This window comes from Ursus maritimus, unplaced genomic scaffold, assembly GCF_017311325.1.
Source record: "Ursus maritimus isolate PB19 unplaced genomic scaffold, ASM1731132v1 scaffold_16, whole genome shotgun sequence".
Taxonomy (NCBI): domain Eukaryota; kingdom Metazoa; phylum Chordata; class Mammalia; order Carnivora; family Ursidae; genus Ursus; species Ursus maritimus.
In genome coordinates, this window is record NW_024424008.1 from 11,853,120 (window position 1) to 11,879,491 (window position 26,372).

Sequence of the window (26,372 nt, forward strand, 5' to 3'; positions counted from 1 at the left end):
GGAAGTCCACTTCTCCCTCTCCCTCTGCCTCCCTCTCCTACTGTCTCCCTCTGCTTGTGCACATTCTCTCTCTCTCTCTGTGTCAAATAAATAACATATTTTAAAAAAATAAGTTAAATAAAAATAAATAAATTGTGCCAAATATACAATTTTGTCTAGAAATTGGCCCTGGACTTCAACTTCTAAAAAACTAAAAATTCTCCACTTGCGTGTGCACACACACACATATACACATGTGCACAAATTTATACATGCAGAAGGAGATGTATAAACACATATCTATACATTCTATACATATACAGTGTTATTCATATATGCATGCACAGGTGATCTTATACACATTTATCTTAATGTGTGTATCTATACACAGGTTAATTCATGAATACTTCGGTGGACTTTAATTCCAAACATATGCAAACCCACAGAGCTATGCCTCCATATACATATTTGGTACGTGTACACATCTACACACATGTACACATAAACAGAGATTCTTCCAAAGACTTCGGTGCCGAGGCTTTCAAAGCTAGCTTCTAATGTGACGTTCATGACAAATGCCTTAAAACACAAGCTCTAATCTCCTGACTAGAAAACTCTCCCACCCAGCACCCCTCAACCCCAATTCCTCCTTGGAATGACCCAGTCCCTCAATGGGAGAAGTGAGACAGAGCCAGCAGGGCCAGACGTGAGGAAGGAAATCCTGCTGGGAACATGCATGACCCTCTCCTGGGTACCACCATGGCGGCATGGGCTAAGCTGCAGTTTGTCATCCTCACCATCTGTGCCCTTTGATACAAGCCAGATACTTGCTGGGGAAAGCATCCTTAAAAATTAGCTAGTTCATTCTGGTTCTAACCTTCTCCAACAATACTGCTCTTTGAAAGAGACAGCACGAACACTGGAAAGAGCTGCAGACTTAGAGTCAAGAGACCAGCTCTGCCACCAATTTACCCATACTAGATAAGCCTTTTTTGGCTTTAATGCCTGCAAAACAAGCGGGAACTGGAAGTAGTATATACTGAGGATATGTCTTGCTCTAACATCCTAAGATGCCACTATAAAAGCCAAGTTTCTAGAAATGTAGGCCTTCTGATTACTTATCTTGGAAAAGAAAAATCTCCCTACTACGGAAGGAGGTGCTCCAAATAGAGTTACTAGAGGCGACTAGTAAACTCAAACAGTGCTGGTCTGGGAATTAGGAGACCTGGATTCTAATCCCAATTCTGCCATTAAAAGCACTCTGAAAAACATAGTTCTTTACAGAGAGGGTACATTTAAGTACATTTATTATTTAGTGGCCTGTTTTACATTTGACTGATAAAAATTAATTCCTTAAGGAAGAAATTGGGCTTACCTACTTAAAAGATACACATTCAAATGTGTTATTAAATAACTTAATGATATTAAAATTGATAATGATAGCTACATTTCCATGGTGCTGTTTTACAACCTATTAAGAACTTTCATATCAATGAGCTCATTTATTCTTCACTACAGTCTCTTCAGACAGGAATTATTATTCCCATTTTGAGGCTCAAAATATATGTGTCATGCTACTTTTCAAAAATGTGCAGTTTCAGAGCAAAGACCCATCACTTTGGCTCTCAAATTCCAAAATCCCACCTTAAAGTACCATCCCCACTCTTTCCAATACTTTCTTCCCTTACCCCACACCAACAGGCATGTGGAGCTTTCCCACCCAGATGAAAACTCTCTTTTTTTCATAGACTGCTCTGGATTCAGTCCCCATACCTGTAAAGCTCATGTACTTCTGGCTGTTGGAGGTCTTCTTTGAGTTATAAAATTCCAATACATCCAGAACAGCCTGTGGGTTCTTCTTCTGCTCTGACTTAGTGATATTTGATGTCTGAAGCAGGCGAGCCCACTGCTCTGGCATCCCCTATAAAAGAGACATACAACATTATCAGGAAGGCACAGTCAAAGGAGATCCTGAAGGAGAAACTCTGATACCTACTGGCAGTTAAGGACAGGTTAAGTAATTCTTTCTCCCCATACCCTCAGAGCTCTCCACAAGCCTTGTTTATAGTTCCTATCTCATTGTATTAGTCATTTCTGGAGCTGTTTGCTCTTCACTAGGCTACTCCTCCTTCAGAACAGGAACCATGTATGATCTGTCTTTACAGTCTCAGTGCCCCGGGCAAAGCCTACTACCAAGGAGCCACTTAAGAGAGGTCTAGTTAAGGCGTGGAGATCCAAAGGCTTCTCTGCTACAATTCTGGAGGTGAAGAAAATGTCCCTCTCATGAATATAAGAAGATAGTAATGAGGGTCTCAGGCAAAGACAGAGGCATCAGGAATACTAAGGGGAAAAAATGAATCTAACAGTGCATAGTCAGAACTTTCAAAGACCAAAGCCCTCTCTGTGACCCAGGACTTACTGTAAACTCCCCTGTGACAGCATCAAAACCAACATGAATCGTGTGCTCAAAATCTGAAGGAAGAGAGATCTCTGGCCGTTCTTTCTCCTTCTTTTTATTTGCTGCAAGAGAAACAGGGAAAAGGAAATCAAAAACAAGCACATTACAATTTTTTGGCTTATTTAACTCTTTGTTGAGCTGTGGGCTCCTTTGAAGACTAAGGGCTGTCTACTTCACGTAAGTATTGACAGAGCCGAATGCCAGACTTAGACTGGAATAGGTGCTCAAAGCATGATTAAAGAACTTAATTTTTTGTTGAACTAAAGGAAGGGAGGGAAAGAAAGAATATTCCTCAGAGTTTAAAGTCCTGGCTCTACCACTAATGAGCCATTTGATCCAGGGCGAGTCACTTCCTTTTTCTGAACCCTGGTTTCCCCAACTATAAAAAGAGAAGGCTCAGATAAATGATCTCTAAAGTCCTTCCAGCTCTGACATCCTACATTCTATGAGCTTCTACGACCTGCATCCTACTGGTTTGGTATTTGAATATGGATGGCTTTAAGGTTCTCTAAAGTTAGAGAAGTTTAGATCTGGATGTTATTTTAGTAATATAAATCACTAATATTTTATCAGATGCTTACCAGACAATGGTTCTAGTTCTTTACATGTATGAATTTACTTTGGCCTCATGGCAACCCTATCAGTTAGATACTATCTTCCTTATTTTGCAGGTAAAGAAACCGAAGCATAGAGATTAAGTTACTTGCTCAAAATCACATGGTTAGTAACTGGCAGCATCCAGACACAAACCCAGGCAGTCTGGCCCAGAGCCTGAGCTCAAAACCACTATGCTATACTGCCTCCCCAGACTAGGACCTTAAAGGATTATTCAGACCAAAAACTTATAGTCATCCACTTGTAGTGATCGCTCTCCCATCAAGGGTCATGAGTAAAATAGATGTTTACTAAGGTCCTGCTGACCTGGCGCAGAAAAAGCTTCAACACTTAGGAATTGTGCTAAAGTAAAGTACCCTTGTCAGGGGTTCAATTATGTCCCCCAAAACTCATATGCCCTAACTCCAAGTAGCTCAGAATGTGACCTTATTTGGAAATAGGGCCCATTGCAGATATCATTAGTTAAGTTATGATTAGGTCGTACTGGAGCAGGGTAGACCGTCAATCCAGTTAAGACTGGTGTCCTTATAAAAATAAGAAATTTGAAGACAGATGCACACAAGGAGAATAGCATACGAAGATGAAGAAAGATGTCAGAGTGATGCTTCTTCAAGTCTAGGAACACCAAAGATTGCCAGCAAACCACCAGAAGCTAAGGAAGAGGCAGGCATGGAACAGATTTTTCTTCACAGCTCTCAGAAGGAAACAACCCTGCAGACAACTTCATCTTGGAATTCTAGCCTCCAGAACTGAAACAATAAATTTCTGTTGTTTAAGCCGCCTAGTTTGTGGTACTTAGTTATAGAAGCTCTATAAATACAACTCTCTTCCAGCTTAAAGGAGTTTCAAGGTCTTGGTATCAAGCTAGACCTCAGCAGGCATCTGCAAAGTCAATCCCACTGAAACAGGCTAAAATACCTCCCAAGGCTCAGCCAGATAATCTTCCTTCTTAAATGGGGACCTACAAAGCCCAGATTTTAAACATCTGTAGAAACCCTCCTTATTTCTCCAGCCAAGGCTCCTCCTCCTTCAATGTTCTAGGGAGGAGGCCATCTGGTCTATACTCCCAGGGACTCCTACACACACTTGGGGGAACTGATTCAGAGGCTAACTGCAAAAGCTACTATTTATTGAGCTCTTACCATGTGCCAAGCATGTGCTATAAATTTTATATGCATCATGTCACCAAATATTCATACAACCCTGCAAAACAGATATTAACATCTGCATTTTATAGGTAAGGAAACATAAGTACTTTTTTTAAAATAATTTGCTTGATCATTCCCAAGTTTCAGTGACAAGCCTATCCTAAAAGTATTAGACATTGGCCATCTAGGCTCACAGGCCTGAAAGGCAAGACCAGAATATCCCCTCTTTAAGGCAAGTCATCAAGGAAAGCCCAGGAACCCTAAGTCTCTGGTCTTCCCCACTATCAATCCCTCAATGAAACCACCAGAGTTTTCTCCTTATGGAAGTCGTGTTTCACACTGTCAAGTCAAGGCCCCAAATCCTTGGCTCCATGACAAGACATTTCCCCTTCCAGAAATGCCCGGGATCATATACCAGCAAGGGTCCAAAAAAAACCTATAAGCCCAAAATTCACCACTAAGAGAATTCACTCCAGGGGCACCTGAGTGGCTCAGTCAGTTAAGCGTCCAACTCTTGGTTTCAGCTCCAGTCATGATCGCAGGATTCTGAGACTGAGCCCATTGCTGGGCTCCGTGCTCGCACAGAGTTTGCTTCTCTCCCTTTCTCTCTCTCTCTGCCCCTCACCACCCTCATGTGCTCACTAGCATGCTCCCTCACTCTCTCCTTCTAAAATGAATAAATAAATAAAATCTTAAAAAAATAAAAAAATAAAATAAAATAATTCACTGCAGTACTTAAGAACTTGGCTGGGGTTAGACAAAGACTGAATGCCAGGCTTCTCTGGGCCTCTGTCCTTAGAGATCAGATTAAAAGTATAGGCTGAATTATAGTAATCAAAACAGTATGGTACTGGCACAAAAATAGATACATAGATCAATGGAACAGAATAGAGAGCCCAGAAATAAGCCCATACTTATACAGTTAATTAATCTATGACAAAGGAGGCAAGAATATAGAATGGGAAAAAGACAGTGTCTTTAATAAATGGTGCTGGGAAGACAGAAGAGCTACATTCTTTCATAAAAGAATGAAACTGGACCACTTCTAACACCATAGACAAGAATAAACTCAAAATGGATTAGACCTAAATGTAAGAGCTGAAACTACAAAAATCCTAGAAGAGAGCCTAGGCAGCAATTTCTCTGACACTGGTCGTAGCAACGTTTTTCTAACATTTTCCCTTGTCACCTAAGGCAAGGAAAACAAAAGCAAAAATAAACTATTGGGATTACATCAAAATAAAAAGCTTCTGTATAGCGAAGAAAAGCATCAAAAAAAGCTAACCTACTGAATAGGAGAAGATATTTGCAAATGATATATCCAATAAGGGGTTAACATCTAAAACATACAAAGAACTTTCACAACTCAACACCAAAAAAAAAACCCAAAAAACAAAAAAAAAAACCCCACAACAACAACAATCTGATTAAAAAATGGGCAGAGGATGCGAATAGGCATTTTTCCAAAGAAGACATCCAGATGGCCAAAAGACATATAAAAAAAAATGCTCAACATCACTCATCATCAGGGAAATACAAATCAAAACCACAACAAGATATCACCTCACACTTACTGGAATGGCTAAAATGAAAAACACAAGAAATAACAGGTGTTGGTGGGGATGTGGAGGAAAGGGAAAACTTGCACACTGTTGGTGGGAATGTAAACTGGTACAGCAATGTGGAAAATAGTAAAGAGGTTCCTTAAAAAGTTAAAAATAGAATTATATGATCCAGTAATCCCACTACTGGGTATTTACCCAAAGAAAACAAAAACACTAATTTGCATAGATACATGCACCCCTCTATTTATTAGTATTATTACAATAGCCAAGATATGGAAGCAGCCTAAGTGTCCACTGATAAACAGATAAGGAAGATGTGCGTATGTGTGTTTACACACACACACACACACAGGAATAAAAGTACCTTGCGATAACACAGATGGATTGGAGGATATTATGTTAAGTGAAACAAGTCAGTCTGAGAAAGACAGACATCACATGATTCCACTCGTATGTGGAATCTAAAAAAAATGAATACACAAACAAAAATCAGAATCAAACCTATAATTACAAAGAACAAAACTGATGGTTGCCCAGCCTATGGGGTGGGGAGGTGGGCAACACAGGTGAAGGGGAGTGGGAGATACAGGCTTCTGGTTATGGAATGAACAAGTCACAGCATAAGGAATACAGTCAGTGGTATTGTAACAGCACCATATGGTGAACATAGCACAATGTATAAACTTGTTGAATCACTATGTTGTACACCTGAAACTGAAGTAATGTGTATCAACTATGCTCCAATAAAAATAAAATTTTTTTCAAGTATAGGCTGTGGACTAAAACAGACCCCCAAATACAAAGCTACGGCCCCAATGTTCAAGAAGAGCTGGACTGCATATATATGATCCCCTTGTACTGCCTTTCCCAGTTAACTTGTCTGAGGCTCACTAACAGACCGAATATTCCTACAGGGCAAAGAAAGTATCAGTATACCTTACAGCACTTTATAGCAGATTTATATTTCATAATAATCACTGTCATTTGTATCATGTTGTAATGCTTACAAAGCACTCTCACATATATTACTTCACTAGAGCCTCGAAACAACCGTGTGATGAGCCGGGCAGTGGTTATGGTGCCTATCTGAGAGAAGAAGGAACAGGGGTTCCAAGAAGTTAAGTAACCTGCACAAGGTCACAGAGCAAGTTAGAAGGAGATCTGCAACCAAACTGAGGTCTTCAGACTCCCAGCCCCAAGGTCTTCCTGTTCTGTTTCTCTGCCTCTTACCGACTACTGCTGCTCACAAGTATGTGTCTCTCCTCTTTCTCCCCATCTCTCTTCCATTCAGTCTCCAGGTTACTAATGATTTCCTAGTCCAGGTAGTGATCAAATTTATCCACTTCTCCATTTGCATTGCCACCACCCTATTTCAGGCATTGTTATCTACGGCCTTGGATCATTGTAACAGTAACTTGTTACCTGCGATCCGGTCTCCTCCGGTGCACACAGCAGCCAGGGTGATCTATAACCTTGCTATTCAAAGCAGCATCAGCACAACTCGGGAGACCATTAGAAACGTAGGATCTCAAGCTCCAACCCAGACCTACTGACTCAGAATCTGAATTTTAATGAGATCCCAAATGATTCATGTGCAGATAAAAGTTTGAGAATCAAGAGAATGAGAAGACAAACCACAAGTAAAAAGAACATACTTGCAAAAGATATATCTGATAAAGAATTATTTTCCAAAATATATGAAGAACTCTTAAAACTCAACAAGAAGAAGATAAACAATCCGATTAATAAAACGTTCCACCCTGGTATAAGATGTTAATAGTGGGAAAGGCTGTACATGTGTGGAGGCAGGAGCTATACAGGTACACAAGGTATACTATATACCTTCCACTCAATTTTGCTGTGAACCTAAAACTGCTCTATTTTTTTTTAAGTTTCTGAAGCTCTGCTCCACAGACTTGTACCTCTTCCTAACCTAGTCATACACTCTATACCAGCTACACTGAACCAGTTCTGTCACCGAACATAATGAGCTCTTTCACACCTCTTCACGTCTTCTCAAGGTACACCCTTTGCTTATGAATCCTGCCTTGCCCTTTCCCTTCCCTCACTACCTCAGCCCTTAATTTACCCTTTTCGAGAGTCAGTTTAAAGGTCATCTCTTCTCTGAAGTCGTCCCTGATCTCTAGGTTGGGTAGTCCTTCACCCTCTCCTCTTTTCCCACAGCACCATTATAGTAATTGCCTATTTTATAGGTTTATCTTCCAACGAGACTGAGCCTCAAGTGCAGGGGCCATGTCCAATTCATCATGGATCCCGAACAGCTAGCACACACCTGGCACAAAACAGCAAATGAAGAAAGGAACAAATGACCAAATACCTAACTCAACCTGGCAAGGGTCTAAGGAATCTGTCCAAGACAGGCAAATTCCCTCCAGGACAGGAATAAATGTTTCATTTTTACGAGGTCTGACTTGACTTTTCATAATCCTTGTTACCCAGCTACCTAGTCCTGTTTGAAAACCCTGCTCCGTGGGAGGTCAGCACACTGGCCAAAAGAAATTCTGAAGTCCTAATGTCTCCACTGACCCAGGATAATCCTGATGAAAGGCAGCAAAATGGGGTGGGGGTGGGGGTGGGAGAGGAGGAGGGGAGAAATAAGAAGGTCTAGAGTCCAAGCTAGTTTTGCCCCTATACACCATACAGTCCAGGTTCTCAGCTTTCTCATGTGAACAATGGAGAGAATGGACTAGACGATTATAAGGACCCTTCCAGCTCCTACATTCCACGAGTCTATGAAAACAGAAAGATGAATACTCCCAAAGCTCTGTAGCTAGATTCTTCCTGAATGGCACCCCACAGTTTTTAATAGGTACTCCATTCACATCATCTCATATAATCACCACAATCCTAAGAGACAATTTTTATTTGTAGATTAGGAAATTGAAGCACAGACCTGCCTACAGTTATTGAAGTGACTGAAATTCAAAAGGTGTGGCTTCAAAGCCAAGGCTACTTGGCTTCTACTGTTTTACTTCTCATAAAGAATTTCAAGTTGAGTCAAGAAAACATACTTTGGTAAAACAGGGAAAGGAAATAACATTGAATAAGAACTTAGGATGTATAAGATATCATATTTTCCTTAATTATTTTCCTTAATTCTTAAAATCCTATGAGATAGATTATTATTACTGTTATTTTACAGATGAGGAAACTTAAAAAAAATTAAATAATTTGCTCAAGCTCACATAGCTAGTAATAGCTGAGATTTGAACCCAGGTCTGATACCAAAGTTTCTTTCCTCAGTGTCTTACTGAGAACTATTTGCCTACATGCCAACTGCTACGGTTTAAGCTATTTATGCACTTGGCAATTTCCCTTCCAGAAGCAGCTGCTTTTAGAAAGGGAAGGCCAAGAGTTTACCAGGGCCCAAATTAAGCAGTCACTTATGACATAAGTCCATCTGTCTTACTCATAGCTAGAATGCATGGAACATGGTGCAGGGCTTTGGAATTCCTTACTGTTCCTAAATTTCCTCTGATCTAGTCACTTAAAAGATCATAGGGAAGAACAATTATGTTATTTTTACATTTTAGATTTTTGTTTTATACTTATGTATCTTCTATTTTTATATGTTATTTCTAGTTTATGTTATTAATATACTATATAATATACCATCATAGGCATGGAATGTCAATACAAAAGAATCTCCAGTAATGGGGACACAGAGAGAGTGGCTCAGAGGATGAGTAGTCTATAGAAAAGAGCCCCAAGGAAATGAAATCAATCAACACATGAACAAACAGGGCAATGCTGAAGTTGGCTTCCACAGGTTACTCTTTGCCCCATACCTTTGCATGTACCTCCCATAGTCCCACCTCCGAGTTTTTGCTCACTTTTCCTTCTTCCTGTTTTAGAATGCTCTTCCTCACAATCTCCCTGTCAAACTCAGTCATCTGTTAAAGACTGGTCTAGGTCCCACTTCTCTTCCTGACCTCTCCTCCCTCTGTTAATTCCCAAGACACTGAGTCTGCCACACCACCGTGCATTTAGTCATTTCCTGTCTTGTATGATTCCTTGCTATTTGAAAGACTTAACCTCTTTACTTAAAATGTAAGCTTCTTGAGGACCATAATCATGGCTTGTAATTATGATTGTTAAACTTCCAAATCTTCCATTGAGCACCCAACACAGAATAAATTATTCAAGAACACACCAAAAATATTAGGAAGTAACCTTAGAGACTGTTATTTTACTCCCTAAAGAAAGAGGCCCTGAGATGTAAACTGACTCGACCTGCATCACAGAGCACATGGAAGTAAGACTCAGTTCACCTGATCAAATCTTTTTTCCTTTGTGATAACCCCTGATCCCTACTGACTGATCTGACCGCAACTTCTGACTGAAATAATAGTTCAACATAGAGTAGAACTGGACTTTAAGAAGAGGAAGGGCTTGGCTGAAGTGAGAGAGGAGGGAAGTACAGGGGTAAAAAAAAAAAAAAAAGTCCGAGCTGGCAGGATTTATCCTGAGTGCTGTGCAATTGAGGCTGAGTACCCACTGGCTGGGGACCACCAGCAGGAAACAGGATACCTGAGGCAGGAAAGCAGGATGGAACTGGAGAAGTCATGCAGTCACAGAGCCACCTGGCGCTCTGTAAACCCCTTCCTGGAAGTAACAATCACCTCCCTCACATGTGTATAGCCCTTCACAAAGCCTTTTCACATTCACTGTCTCACTGGCTCCTTACAACAACTCCAAGGACCAGACAGCATGGATTATCCCCATTTCACAGCTGAGAAGACTGAAGTCAGGGAATTAAAAGAAATCTGTTCTGGACTAGGAGTCAGAGGAAGATGGATCCAGTATTCTCTTTGCCATTAACTCACTTTATGACCCTGGAAAAGTCACTTCCTTCTTCTGAGTTCAAGTCTTCAACTGTAAAATAGGTCACTGATCCATGTTCAGGTACAGATAAAGGTGGGTAAAAAGATCACCTTTCTGGAGAAAATAATACCTGAAAGAACTCATGAAGGATAAACAGGAGCTGGTCAGGCAGAGAAGGGGAAGGGCATTCCAGAGGGAAACAGAATAAACAAATGTCCAGGAAACAATAATCTCTGTCCCAGCTTTCCACCTGCCCAGCAAGTCAACCAAATTTAATAAACTCTTATTAGAGACGTACTCCAAGCTTGGGACTGAGGGGAGATACAATGGAGAAAATAAAGCAAACTCAGGATACTGGTAGGCCCATATCTCAAGGCCACAAACATCAGGCTACCTGGGATGACTGCTGCTGCTAGCAAATTTTTTTATGGTGACTAGCAAGTATGAGTCTAGAGGAATCTGATGAAAACCTTGTAAGTGAATGTTCATAGCATCACAGCAACATTATTCAAAACAGTCAAAAATCTTGTAAGTGAATGTTCACTTACAGTCAAAAACCTTGTAAGTGAATGTTCACAGCATCACAGCAACATTCAAAACAGTCAAAAATCAAATGTCTCTCAACTTATGAACAGATGAATAAAATAAATAAAAATATGGTATACCCATACAACAAAATGTTATTCGGCTATAAAAAGAAATGAAGTCCTCATCCATGCTACAACATGGATGAGCCTTAAAAACATTATGCTGAATGAAAGAAGCCAGTCCCAAAAGGCCACATATTATAAGATTCCATTTATATAAAACGTCCACAGGGGGTGGGGGTATGGGTTAGCCCAGTGATGGGTATTAAGGAGGTCATGTATTACATGAAGCACTGGACGTTATACGCAAACAATGAATCATGGAACTTTGCATCAAAACTAATGATGTACTGTATGGTGACTAACATAGCATAGTAAAAAAAATTTCTTTTGAAATGTCCAGAAACGTCAAATCCATAGACCGAAAGAAAATCAGTAGTTGCCAGGGACTTGAGGAAGAAGGAGATACGGTGAAGCACAGGGTTTCTTTTTAGGGCAGTGAAAAGGTACTGGAATTAGAGCACTGTGATGGCTGTACAACCTTGTGACTATACTAAAAACCACAGAACTGTACACTTTGCGACGGTCAACTGTATGTGAATTATATCTCAATTTTTTTAACCAAGTAAATGTAATTTACCACATTAAAATAAAGGAGAAAATGCATATAACTCAATTAATACAGAAAAAGCATTTGCTAAAATTTTATATCCAATTTGATTAAAACCTCTTAGCAAACTAGGATTATAAGGGAATTTACTTAACCTAATAAAAGCTGATTACCAAAAAACACTAGAGCTAACATTATACTTAATGATGAAATGTTGACAGTTTTTCCTCCGAGATTACAAGTAAGATAAGAATGTCACTTCTATTTCTCATAATCCTGAAGGTATTAGCCAGTGAAACCAGGAAAGAAAAAGCAGCACAGGGAGAAGGATTAGAAAGGAAAAAACAAAACTATCACAATTTACAGATAATATGAGTGTATACAAACACAGAAAAATTCAAATAGGAGAAAAATCTTCACAACTTAGAACAGATAAGGTTCCAAAAACAGAACAGAAAGTATTGGAAAGGAAAGAATAAAATTGACTATATTAAAGTCTATCAAAGATACCATTAAGTGCATAAATGAAGATTTCTGCAATATACTGGCAAAAGGCTTATATCTAGATAAAAACTCCTGCAAATCAATAAAAAATTTTTCTTAAATGGGCAAAAGACTTGACCAGACATTTCAAAAAAATGTATACCTGAATGGCCAATTAACATGAAAAGCTGCTCAACCTCATTAAAGACTGCCAGTACTAAGTGGTGACAAAAAAGTAAAGTAAGTGCAACTCTCACGCACTGCTGGTGGGAATATATATTGAACAACTATGTGTTTCAACTTTGAATTTTTGGTATTATCAACCAAAGTTTAACACAAATATCTGCACGATCCAGCAATTTCACTAGGTATATGTACCCAACAGAAATGTGTGAACACATGTACAAAGACACGCATTAGAATGGTCAGAAAACATTACTCGTAACAGTCTATTGCTGAAACACCTTATGTTCATCAATAGTACAATGGAAAATATTCCTATAAGAGAATATTATATAGCAATGAAAATGAGCTTAACTATATGTAAAAATACAAAAAAATCTCACAAACGATGTTAAACAAAGGCAAAGAAAAAATATATGCTGTATGATTCTATGTATAGCAAGTTAAAAAACAGACAAACTCATTTACGAATTAATCTTTGGGAAGGAGAGAGATGTTAGTGCCTGGAAGGGAAAACACAGGGAGCTTCCAGGGGGCTAGCTATGTCTTTTTTTTTTTTTTTTTTTTTTTTTTTTTGGTCATGTTAGTGGCCACATAGGCTCAGTCAATGCATCACTGACTGTAAACTTCTGAAATTTTTCTATATAAAGATGTAAAAGTGCAGTGGAGGAACCTATAAGAACCCTGGTTCATGAACCACATATGACTCTACAGAGTATTTAGTCCATTTTTTTCATTTTAAAGATAAGAAAGTTCAGGGAGTTGTTCAAGGCCACACAACAAACACGTGAGAACACTGCAATAGGAACCAAACCCCAAACAGAATATTTTATAATGTTATTTCCTTAGAAAACCTTGAACACATATAGTTGGTTGCCAAGCCCAAACTCCTAATATCACATGTACATCAATGTTTCCAACCCTGTTGACAACAACTATGTAAATTCAGAGAACACAGAGGAAGAGAAAGAGGGAAAGGGAAAAGGGAAAGGATTAGAGTAAGAAAGAAATGAAGAGTATCTAAGAGATTTGGAGTTTTAAGAGGCTTACCTTTTTGGCCTCAGTTTCAAATATATTATTTGTTCCAGAAATCCAGGCCCATATCCAGAGCTTAGAATCCTGCTTCTGACAGATATTACAGAGAACTCTTGGGAACTTCTTGGGAAAGCTGTTCTTGGGTCTGCTTAGTCTCAGTGCACAAAATAACTTAATCTGGTCTTCCCGTTAGCCCTATCTAAACCAACAGGAAATACAAGCCTATATGTAAAAAGAGAAAGGTAGCTTACCCCAGAATCATTCTTTAATTCTGTCTTCGAGGAACCCTGTCAAGAGCTGCTATTTTGTAAATCTCGTAACAACTCTTAAGTGTTAATCACAGATTCCAAAAGAAAACCATGACTGCAAGCTACCATAGCCACCAAAATTTCACCAACTCTTAACAAGGTTGCAGTTTGCATAACATTTTTCACATCTTTAGTCTTATAATCCTTTCAGCAATTCTATGAGATAAATATTACTGTGTACCCATACTACAGTTAAGAGAACTGAAACCAAGAAAGGTAAAGCAACTTAATCAAAGGTCACAAAGTCAGGGATGGGCAGTGGTGATAACTTCAAGTGCTTGAACTCCAACATGGCTTCTTTCGTATGTACTGTGCCTTCCCCATATTGAAGACTACATGAATATGCCAGTGAGTGATAGAATGGATATCATTAAATGCAAATTTGTTTTCAAGTATGTTAAAAGAAACAACCAAATCAATTCTACTAAAAGCATGAGTCTGAACATCTCTCAGATGGGAGCCCTCAAACACTATATGGTGTCTGAGGACTCAGAAGAATGAGAGAGTTCAGAAGTCAAGAGACAATGATTCAAAGTCAGACTCCATGTACTACAACTCTGCAGCATGTGACCTTGGGCAAGTTGCTGACCTGTTAAGCCTAAGAGTATCAGTGTTGTACACTGGAATCAGAGCTTCAGTCCCCACTCAGCCACTCCCTAACTAGATGACCTTGGGAAAGTTACTTAATCACTGTGAACCTCAGTTTACTTTCTACTAGGTGAAATATTTATCTTCCTGAGAGGGCTGGTATATTTCACAAACATCAAAGCTCCTAATACACTATGTGATAATTAATAGGCATTCAACAAATAGTAGCTGGGTTATTGTTGTTACTATTTTATGGTTATTACTATTGCATAATTACTGTTTATTATTATTACTGTTTTTTATTATTGTTATTAATTTGAAGACCAACTAAGGTAAAGAAAATGTACATGTTTTATAAGCTAAAAGCTTTACAAACATGAGTTATCATTAATATAAGAAAGTTTCAGAGTATGATTTCCCAACCCACTCACTAAGACAGAGAAACTGTGGCTGAGAAGAAAGAAGAAAGAATCATTCTGATGTCATGTAACTAGAGATCACAAGCTTGAAGAAACAAAGTGGAAAAAGAAGACTACAACCTCACCCACCCTAACTTTAACCCTCTCTTTGGCCTAGTCCATTAGGCTTTCTGATAGCACAGGAAATGAGGCTGACGCTGCCCAATCCTATGGTGCAGTACAGCCATCCGGGTTTCAGCACAAATCATTGGCCTTACTTATTTTTTTAAAAGATTTATTTTTAAGAAGCACCTCTTATTGGTTCAGCTGAGCTAATCTGAGCTCAAGGCAGTAAAACACTCCAAACTTGGGAGAGATAAACACTGACGCAGTCCAGTTTTAAAATTAACTTTGCTAAACTTTTCCCAAGCCTGGAGAATTCCACTTTGGTTGTGAAAATTCAGCCAGAAAAAGATTCCAAACTAAATGCTGTGGGACTTATTAGAATAAACCAAAGGCTCCAGATCCTAACCACAGGTACCAGGCTTTCCCACACAGAATTCTGCAACCCAGCACCACATGTTACAGGCCTTCAACTACAGCTTCTTCGATTGATTTATGCATTCCCCCAGGCACACACTGAAGCCGCGCTGGAGGTCAGCATTAGGTAATGCCCACAGACATTCTAACCATTGCCAGCTCAAATCTCAACCACTACCGCAGGCCACAAAGATTCTTCTTTCTCGTTTCCCAAATCTCTTTAGAGACTTAAAACTACCTCTTTGGTAATTTTGGCTCCAAAAGTCTGGGTAGGACCAAGGCATCTGTTATTTTTTAAAAGCACCATGAGTGAGTCAGATGTGTAATCTGGGTTAAGAACAACTAACAGAGATAGTAGGTTATGCTGTAACAGATACCTCAGGAAGACTTAGTTCCACACTCATCCCTGCCACTTTTCAGCTGTGAGATCTCGAGCAATTTAATTTTCTCTAAACCTCAGCCTCCTCAACTGAAAATGACTTGTGGGCATCAGATTAAAACAAGAAGTGAGTTTCCCATTAAAAAAAATAAAAAATAAACCACCAACAACCTCATATTTGTAGTACCTTACAGTCTAGAAAATGGTTTCATATGCGCTATGTCAAATGGCAAAAATAGGGGTGATGGGAATTACAATTATTCCCACTTTACAGATGAGGATACTGAGATTAAAATAAATTGGTAAGAGGAAAAGAAATCACAGAATAAATGTCAGAGATAAGACTCAATGTTGGTTCTCTAAGTCCAGTTCTAGACCATTTCTAGGCCAAATACTCCAATAAGGCCATAACACTTCAAAGACTGCCAACACTGCTTTGTATCCTGCTAGGACTAAGTGAGGCACAAAGCAAAGGTCAACAAATGCTTATTGGTTGAAAGACAGTATCAACAAGCATAAAATTTAGCTGAACAAAGGCTCCAAACAAAAGGGAAAAAAATTTCACTTATTTCATTTTGATGTATGCATTAATTATTGCCATCTTAAAGCAAATGGGTGAAACCTATGTGCTCAGAGCATGCAAAGAAAATCTATAACTAAGGGATGAAAGAGAGGTTACTAGACTTCACAAGAACTTCTTAAAACTCTACACTTTCTACATCTATACTTTGAATTCACAGAGAAACTGCTTTGATCTGGAGCTATGAGATTTATTTTCAGAACAGATTTGGCCTAGGATCACTCAGTGAAGGGTGTCCAGGAAGAATCTCTGGGTCTACATACAGCTTTATCACTAATTAAAGTACTTTACAATGGCTTAGTGTCTTTTCACTTACCTATACAACCCAATCCGACTTCATCTTTATAATCTCATTTATATAATTATAGATTCCAAAACTATGAGAGATCTTATATGTCTACTGGTTTGACTCTAGTTTTTTTTTACTATAATAATATTTTTTATTATATTATGTTAGTCACCATACAGTACATCCCTGGTTCTTGATGTAAAGTTCCATGATTCATTAGTTGCGTATAACACCCAGTGTACCATGCAATACGTGCCCTCCTTACCATCCATCACCAGCCTATCCCATTCCCCCACCCACCTCCCCTCTGAAGCCCTCAGTTTGCTTCCCAGAGTCCACAATCTCCCATGCTTCATTCTCCCCTTCTGATTACCCCCCCTTTCTTTATCCCTTTCTTCTCCTACCAATCTTCCTAGTTCTTATGTTCCATAGATGAGAGAAACCATATGATAATTGTCTTTCTCTGCTTGACTTATTTCACTTAGCATTATCTCCTCCAGTTTTTTAGACGAAGGCACTGAAGTCTCCAGAGAAATAACTGACCCAAACCGGACAGCCAATTTATGACAGAACTAAGACTACAACTCAGATATTCAGACCCCCACCTCCCTGTTCAGTACATAAGATCATCACTTTAGTTCTCTTAGAAATAAGAGTTATGTTTCCATCCGCTGTTTCAGACAGGAATCTTCTTTAAAAAAAAAAGTTTTACTGGGATATAATTCACATACTGTACAATTCATCCATATAGTGCACAATTCAGTGACTTTTTATATATTCACTGAACTGGGAAACCATCCCTACAATTGATTCTAGAACATTTTCTTTTTTTTTTTGCCAAGGTTTTCTTTCTTCTTTTTCTTTTTTTTATTATGTGCAGTTAGCCAGCATATAGTACATCGTAAGTATTTGTTGTAGTGTTCAACAATTCATTAGTTGCATATAATACCCAGTGTTCATTCCAACACGTGCCCTCATTAATACCCATCACCCTGTTACCCCATCCCCCCACCTCCCTCCCTTCTGTAACCTTCAGTTTGGTTCCTGGAGTCCAGAATCTCTCATGGTTTGTCTCTCTGATTTCTTCCTTTTCAGTTTTCCCTCCCCTCCCCTGTGGTCCTCACATTTTCATCACCCCAAAAAGAAACTCCATACCCCCTAATCCCATCTGCCTTCTCCCACAGCCCTGAGCAACCATTCATCTGCTTTTTGCCTATGGATTTGCCTGGATATTTCATATACATGGAATCATATAATATGTGGTCCTTTGTGACTGACTTCTTTCACTAACACAATGTTTGCAAGGTTCACCCGTGTTGTAGCATGGATCAGAACGTCATTTCTTTTTATTACCAAATAATATTTCTTTGTATGGATATGCCACATTTTACTTATCCATTCATCAGTTGATGGATATCTGGGTAATTTCTACTTTTTGGCTATTATGAATAATGCTGCTATAAACATTCCTTTGTAAGTATTGTGTGGACATATGTTTCTATTTCTAGGTCATATGGTAATTCTATGCTTAATCTTTTGAGAAACTGCCAGACTTCTCTAAGTGGTTGTACCATTTTACCTTCCCACCAGCAGTGAATGAGGGTTCCAATTTCTCCACATCCTTGTCTACATTTGTTATTATCTTTTTATTACAGCTGTCCTAGTGGGTGGGAAGTGACATCTCACTGTGCTTCTGATTTGCAATTCCCTGATAACTAATGATTCTGAGCATCTTTTCATGTGCTTATTGGCCATTTGCATATCTTCTTCGGAGAAATGTCTATTCTTTTACCCATTTTGCCCATGTTTTAATTGAGTAATTGAGTTGTCTTTTTATTGTTGAGTTGTAATAACTCTTTATATATTTATGATACAAGTCCCTTATCAGGTATAGGATTTAAGAAAATTTTTTCCCATTCTGTGGATTATCTTTTTACTTTCTTGGTGGTGTCCTTAAGCACAGAAGTTTTTAATTTTGATGGTATCTACAAAGCAGGAATCTTCTTATCTTCCTAGTCAGCAAGAATAATTCCAACTTTTTAATTTTAAGAGTCCTCTTTACTACATGTAGAAACTTGGGCTAAAGACCTACTTACTTACAGAAATCAAGAATTACGGCTGATAAAGCACAATGTTAAAAATAAGCACACACCTAAACTGAGGGATAAACGAAGTGGCTATATATGTGGGAGAAGATTCTAGGGCAGCGTAACACCACCTAGATCATAGCCCCTGTATCTAGGAAGTTGGCAGCTACTACATAAATGAGTTAGCCAAAAAAGGAAAACTGAGCAACTTACCCATATCTCTTCTAAATAGACCACAAAAGAGCTCACTATGAAGGTGGAATAGGAGATAGGTTAAGCACACACAAAGATAGAAGCCCAAAATAGTAAAAATTCTCAATAGTTCTCATTTCAGTTATTCAACAATCATTTCCTATATGTAATATTACTGCCTATTAGACATCTCTATGTCAAGACATCGCAAATGCAAAGTATCTAAAATTATCTTTTCACCTCAAATGCAATGTGTTTAACGTTTTTCTTATTCTCTCCAACTACCAACCCTCCTGACTTGTTCCTCTTCCTATGTTTCTTATTTGGTTAATGATACTAGCATCTGCCATCTTACACTGATTACAACTATGTAGTTATATTTTTCTGCAACATAGAATATTTTCTGCAATTCACCATTGTGCTTGTTCTATCTGGCTTACTATTTCAGAATCCCAATTCTGATTTTATCATATAATCTACTAGCTATGCCTCTTAGCTTGAATAAAGGAGTAAAGAGAAAGCACACTAATAAGAAGTACCGTCTGTGTGGAAGGTACTTAATTAGGAAATTTGTATGTAATCTTCACACAACAACCCTGTGAAATATTATTCCAATTTTAGAGATATGAAAATCGCAATCTTTCCTAGAGATATTGACATATCTAAGGTCAGAGAGCTGGTAAGTGATGAATCCAGGATTTGAACCAGGTCAATCTAAAGCAGAAGCTCATGATGACTATTTATAAACAGAAAGCCAACTTCATCAACACACCACAAGAAAAGGCCCTGCAAGCATGACGGAGAACTTCACCTCATATCAAGAGCCACTTAAATAAATAAAAAAATAAACAAAAATCATTTATCAATGTGGACACCCAAAACCTCTATTTTACTACCTTGTCCATAGGATTTCAGCGACTTTATCAGATACACTGTTAAAATCCTGATTACGCAGGCACCTGGGTGGGTCAGTCAGTCAATTGTCTGCCTTTGGCTCAGGTCATGATATCAGGGTCCTGGGACTGAGCCCCACATCGGGCTCCCTGCTCAGTAGGGAGTCTGCTTCTCCCTCTCCCTCTGCCCCCTCCCCTGCTCATGCTCTCTCTCTCTCAAATAAATAAATAAAATCTTTAAAATCTTGATTATTCTTCTAGAAGTTTTATCAGTAAAAAGAAAATGAGCCCACCTAGTATGACCTATTCTTAGTAAATTCACACTGAGTCCTGCTTCTTTTTCCCAGCGATTACTTGCCCTTCTTACTGATATTTAATCTCCAAATCTAGATGTGAGATGAGGACATATGAATAAAGAAGAGGCAATCAAGAATCCAGAAAGAAGACATTCCAAAAATGACACTAGTTTGAAAAAAAAATTTCCAAATGAAGACATTCCAGTATTCCTCATATTTTGTGAGTTCATAAAAGTTTTATAACTTATAAAGTAAATACATGGCTTCAGATTGTCCCAACTCTGGCAACAGCAAAATTCTTTTCTTAGAATTTTGCTCAGAAATAGTTAAGAAAGTATAAAAATAAGTCTATTTCCTATTTGACTTCAGCCGCCGTAGGAAAAAAAGACAGGGAAGTGTTTAAAGGGAAAAAGGGTATTAAAGCAAAAGTAAGTCAAGGAAAAGACAGCTCTTTTATCTAAGCTACCAAAGAAAAATTATTTTAGGCATACGAATGGTGAGAAAGAAATGAAATACTGTACTTTTATCTCCAGGTAAGATGGATCGGTAAAATCGGTCCTTCTTTTTCTTCTCCTCTGGGTTTGGAGGCAGAGGTTTGGAACCGTGGTTTAGGGTTCCAGCATCTTTGCTGCCAGCTCCAATCATAGTGCTGGTGTTTCTCATCGGAGGGGCTGGGGGTTTGTCTTGAATGTCTAGGCCGTTATTTGACATTGTCACCACCACCAGCAGCTACTGGAATCAGAGAGAAAAACATAACTCTTATTATTTTCATGCGAAAAGAAATACAAGTTGAAAAATTTTAAAGAACCCAAATTATATAAACCATCCTGAGGGCCCAGCTCAAACCCTTCCACCACACACTGTAAGTACTGCCATCTCATTCAGTCAACAATATTCAAAGATGTAACATCTACTCTGTGCCAAGCACTGCTGAACACACACAAGGTTCTTCTTTTTCTCTACCTAAGACACTGGAGAGCACAGAAAACCACCATGATGAAGTTTAAAAGGCAGAATTTGGCCCAGCTAAACTAAGTAGGAATCCCAGTGCCACTTACTAGCTTTAGAGAAATTCCTTAACCACTTGGATTCCATTTATTCATTCATTAAATAAAACTGCTAACAGCACTCCGGAGACATAGTCACCCTTTGCCAACCTCTAATTTTGTAACCTTAGGAAAATCATGTTCCCTCTCTAGAATGGACTATATCACTATATCAAGAGTCCATAAAGCTGCCAGTTTTGTTAACAGTTTTATTGGAACACGGCCGTTCATTTACATATTGTCTATGGCATCTTTCACATTCCAATGGCAGAGTTGAGTAGTTGCAACAGAGACTATTTGCCCGCAAACCTAAAATATTTATCTGGTCCTTTACAGGAAAAGTTTGCTGACCCTTGGCCTGTATCATCTCTCCAGTATCTTCTTCCTCTAAAATTTGACCTTGTTCTAAATACATGATAGTCAAAGCAGTAACCATCCTGTCATATATGGTGCTGAATTTATTGACAATCTCCAATGCTTCTGGTAAAGAGAAGGAATAAAATCTTTAAAAATGGGAAAAAAATCGTATCACCTGGTACCAAATAGTTTTAATGAACATAGATGTTATTACTTTAAATAAGTAAGTGTCCTTAACAATGGGCAGGCATGTACATATACAGAATTAATAAAGTCTCTCATTATTCTTCCAGGTTACAGTGGAAATTATATCTTTAGCCATGACTACTTAGTATACAAGCTCCTTTGAGTAAACACAATAGTGCTTTAGAGACTAAAGTTTCTAATTAAAAAAAAAAACATAAACCAATGTAATAATCACCAAGAGCTTTTTAGAAATATAGATGCCCTGTTTTGACCCCCATAAATTTTGATTTAGTGTAACTAGGTTATGGCCAAAATTCTGTAATGTTAAAAATTAGTGATCCCAGTGCCATCCAGATTTGAAAACCACTGCTATAGATGTCAATTATTTAAATACTATGAACAAAATCTATTAATCTTTTTTACATTTTCTAATAAATGCAGGACTAAATGATCCCCTGCATCCATTTTTCCCTTCAATTCTTTCTCCACATGCCATAGGTGATCTAAAACGCAGCACTCCTCTACTTTTTAAAATATTTTTTTAATTATGTTCAGTCAGCCAACATATAGTACATCATTAGTTTTTGAGGTAGTGTTCAGCGATTCATCAGTTGTGTATAACACCCAGTGCTCATCCCAACACATGTCCTTCTTAATCACCCAGCTACTCCATCCCCCCACCTCCTTCCCTTCTGTAACCCTCAGTTTGGTTTCCGGAGTCCAGAGTCTCTCATGGTTTGTCTCCCTCTCTAATTTCTTCCCATTCAGTTTTCCCTCCCTTTCCCTATGATCCTTCGCACTATTCCTTATGTTCCACATGTGAGTGAAACCATACAATAATTAGTCTTTCTCTGCTTGACTTATTTCACTTAGCATAATCCCCTCCAGTTCCATCCATGTTGATGCAAATGGCAGGTATTCATCCTTTCTGATGGCTGAGTAATATTCCATTGTATATATGAACCACATCTTCTTTATCCATTCATCTGTTGAAGGACATCTCGGCTCCTTCCACAGTTTGACTATTGTGGATCTTGCTGCCATGAACATTGGGGTGCATGTGCCCCTTCTTTTCACTACATCGGCACTCCTCTACTTTAAAATCCATCACTGACATCACAGAACAAAAGCTAAAGTTCCTTACCAACCAAGAAACTACACCAGGACACAGCCTACACTCAAACTATACCTCGGAAATCTCTGTTCTCTTGATTAGCCAAGTAGTCTCTTACCCTCCTCCTAATCCCCCAGTGCTTCTTGTCAAAGATTGCTACCTCCTCTGACTGATAAAAATCTTACTCGTCTTTCAGGCCAAATTCAAACTTCACCCTCTGTGTAACTCATCCTAACCTACCTCTGCCAAACCAACTGCTCCTTACTTCTCTTTTTGATCAAAAGAAATTAAGGAAGCAAGAAGAATTATTAATCTATATTAATGCTCTGGGTGGTGTGATTTTATCCATTTTTTCCAGTTTCACTTTGCAGGTTTGCTTTGCTTTTCCTCCCAGCCCCAACTCAAGTCCCTCAGCTCCCACAAAGGGAATTTCCACGGGTTAAGTCCTCAAGTGTACCTTCCTACCCTGGACTGCACGTTCCAAAATTATACTCCCTACAGCCACCTGACAGACTAAGCAGGCCCTTCCTTGACTTTTAGGTCCTTCAGCCCACAGCTTCATTGAATATAGCTCCCCTTCAGGACCACAGCCCAAGATTGTGCCAAGAAAGGCTTCACCACCCTTTCTGATACAGGCTTTTCTTCATTTCTCAGTTCTTTTAACCATGCCTAGAGAATTCTCAGAGGTAGACCTCCACTTTCAAAATGATTCCAAATTATCAAAACCCAAAATCTGTTATGGGAATACGATGCTTGAATCCTCTGTACCACATTCCAGCCTAGGTCATCCAGCCTATGCTTGAAAACTTCCATTTTTAGGAAATCTATGGTCTCAAAAGTGAGCCTATTCTATCTTTGGTCACTTCATTTAGAGAGTTCTCACTTATATTAAGTTCTGTCTATTTCACGCTGGACTGCAATTATTTGTTTATATATTTGCCTCCCACCCAAACCCCCTTCTCTGCCAGCCTTAGACTATGAACTCCTCAAGAACAAACATTCCATGCTCATGGATTGGAAGAATAAACATGGTTAAAATGTCTATGCTACCCAGAGCAACCTATACTTTCAACGCCATCCCAATCAAAATACCAATGACATTTTTCAAAGTGCTAGAACAAACAATCCTAAAATTTGTGTGGAACCAGAAAAGACCCCGAATCACCAAGGAATGCTGAAAAAGAAAAACAAAGCTGGGGGCATCACGTTGCCTGATTTCAACCTATACTACAAAGCTGTGATCACCAAGACAGCATGGTACTGGCACAAAAACAGACACATAGATCAATGGAACAGAGTACAGACTCCAGAAATGAACACTCACCTCTATGGTCAACTAATCTTTGATAGAGCAGGAAAAAACATCCAATGGAAAAAAGACAGTTTCTTCAATAAATGGTGCTGGGAAAATTGGACAGGTATATATAGAAGAATGAAACTTGACCACTCTCTCACACCATACACAAAGATAAACTCTAAATGGATAAAAGACCTCGATGTGAGACAGGAATCCATCAAAATCATAGAGGAGAACCTATACTGTAACCTCTTCGACATCAGCCACCACAACTTCTTTCATGACACGTCTCCAAAGGCAAGGGAAACAAAAGCAAAAATGAACTTTTGGGACTTCATCAGGATAAAAAGCTTCTGCACAGCCAAGGAAACAGTCAACAAAACTAAGAGGCAACCCATGGAATGGGAGAAGATATTTGCAAATGACACTACAGATAAAAGGCTGGCATCCAAGATCTACAAAGAACTTCTCAAACTCAATACACGAGAAACAAATAAATCAAAAAATGGGCAGAAGATATGAACAGACACTTTTCCAATGAAGACATACAAATGGCTAACAGACACATGAAAAAATGTTCAAAATCATTAGCCATCAGGGAAATTCAAATCAAAACCACACTGAGATACCACTTTATACCAGTTAGAATGACAAAAATTGACAAAGTAAGAAACAACAAATGTTGGAGAGGATGTGCAGAAAGGGGAACCCTCTTACGCTTTGGTGGGAATGCAAGTTGGTACAGCCACTTTGTAAAACAGTGTGGAGGTTCCTTAAAAAATTAAAAATAGAGCTACCCTATGACCCAGCATTTGCACTACTGGGTATTTACCCCAAAGATACAGATGTAGCAAAGAGAAGGGCCATATCCACCCCAATGTTCATAGCAGCATTGTCCACAATAGCCAAACTGTGGAAGGAGCAGAGATGGCCTTCAACAGATGAATGGATAAAGAAGATGTGGTCCATATATACAATGGAATATTACTCAGCCATCAGAAAGAATGATTACCCAACATTTGCATCAACATGGATGGGACTGGAGGAGATTATGCTAAGTGAAATAAGTCAAGCAGAGAAAGACAATTATCATACGGTTTCACTCATTTGTGGAACATAAGGAATAGCAGGGAGATCGGTAGGAGAAGGAAGGGGAAAATGAAGGAGGGAAAGACAGAGGGGGAGATGAACCATTAGAGACAATGGACTCCGGGAAACAAACTAAGAGTTTTAGAAGGGAGGGGGGTGGCGGGATGGGTTAGCCCGGTGAGGGGTATTAAGGAGGGCATGTATTGCATGGAGCACACAAACAATGAATCATGGAACACTACATCAAAAACTAATGATGTACTGTATGGTAACTAACATATCATAAAAAAATAAATAAATGGGAAATGTGATGAAATAATATTTCATTAAAAAATTAATTTGTATAAAAATTAACACATTAAAAAAGTAAATGGGAAATGTGATGAAATAATATTAAGAAAAAAATTTAATCAGCATTTTATTATAGATTATATTATAAAGTTAATTTTAATAAAACCTACAAATTCTGACTTCTAACTAACAAGGGCTACATCTTATTTTATTTAAATTATGTTAAAAAATGCATTCTGGTGACATAAATACTCTAAAATGATGTATCTTGTTTGTAAACTCATGAACACTAACATAGATTAAAAAACTGAGACTGAAAAAAAAAAAAAAAAGAACGAAGTTCAGTCTTATTTATTTCTCAATCCCCAACACCAGGTCTGTCACAGAATAATCAATAAAGATTTGTTGAACAAATGAAAAAAGAACAAGTAAACAAATAAATGAACAAACAAATAAACACTACACTTCTACCTGTTAGTCCTAAAATCCTCGCGGCTATTCAGAAAAGTCTTTTGCATCTTCCCCAGACTGAACTTTAGATACTTGAAATCATCTTTCAAAACCCCCCAAATCTATTTTCTCAATGCTAAACATTGTCAGTATCTTCAACTATACTCACAGAACAAGATTTTGTGCCTTCCCGATCCTTCCCTCTGACCTTACTTAGACTTGATGTTTCTATACTACTTTCCAGTTTCCCTGCAGCCTTCCAACCAGTCCCTTCCTGTGGTTTCTCCACAAGTCTTTACTCTATTTGTACTTCACAGATCCTCTCGCTGGTCATTTTGTCCATCTACATTCAACAAAATAATTGGCACATTTTTAAAACTATGACATTTTAAACTCTGTTTACAGGAAAACAAGTCCAAAAGATCAATCCTGAGAGGAGAAAGGAAAAACAAACGCAACTCTTAAATAAGGAGACCAAACAAAT

At 38.5% G+C, this 26,372-nt stretch overlaps 1 protein-coding gene across 4 annotated transcripts in view; it reads right to left on the reverse strand.

The window, feature by feature from the left end:
- Window positions 1-26,372, reverse strand: part of PAK1 (p21 (RAC1) activated kinase 1) — a 151,018-nt gene that overhangs the window by 47,882 nt on the left and 76,764 nt on the right. For 3 of the 4 annotated variants that reach the window (XM_040630897.1, XM_040630895.1, XM_040630898.1), the window contains exons 2-4: window positions 20,580-20,790; window positions 2,399-2,499; window positions 1,753-1,900 (exon numbers count right to left, since the gene is read on the reverse strand). In XM_040630897.1, coding sequence (XP_040486831.1) covers window positions 1,753-1,900; window positions 2,399-2,499; window positions 20,580-20,769 — 439 coding nt within the window. In that variant the 5' untranslated portion in view covers window positions 20,770-20,790. The remainder of the gene's footprint in view (window positions 1-1,752; window positions 1,901-2,398; window positions 2,500-20,579; window positions 20,791-26,372) is intronic. The other variant, XM_040630896.1, reaches the window with a different exon arrangement.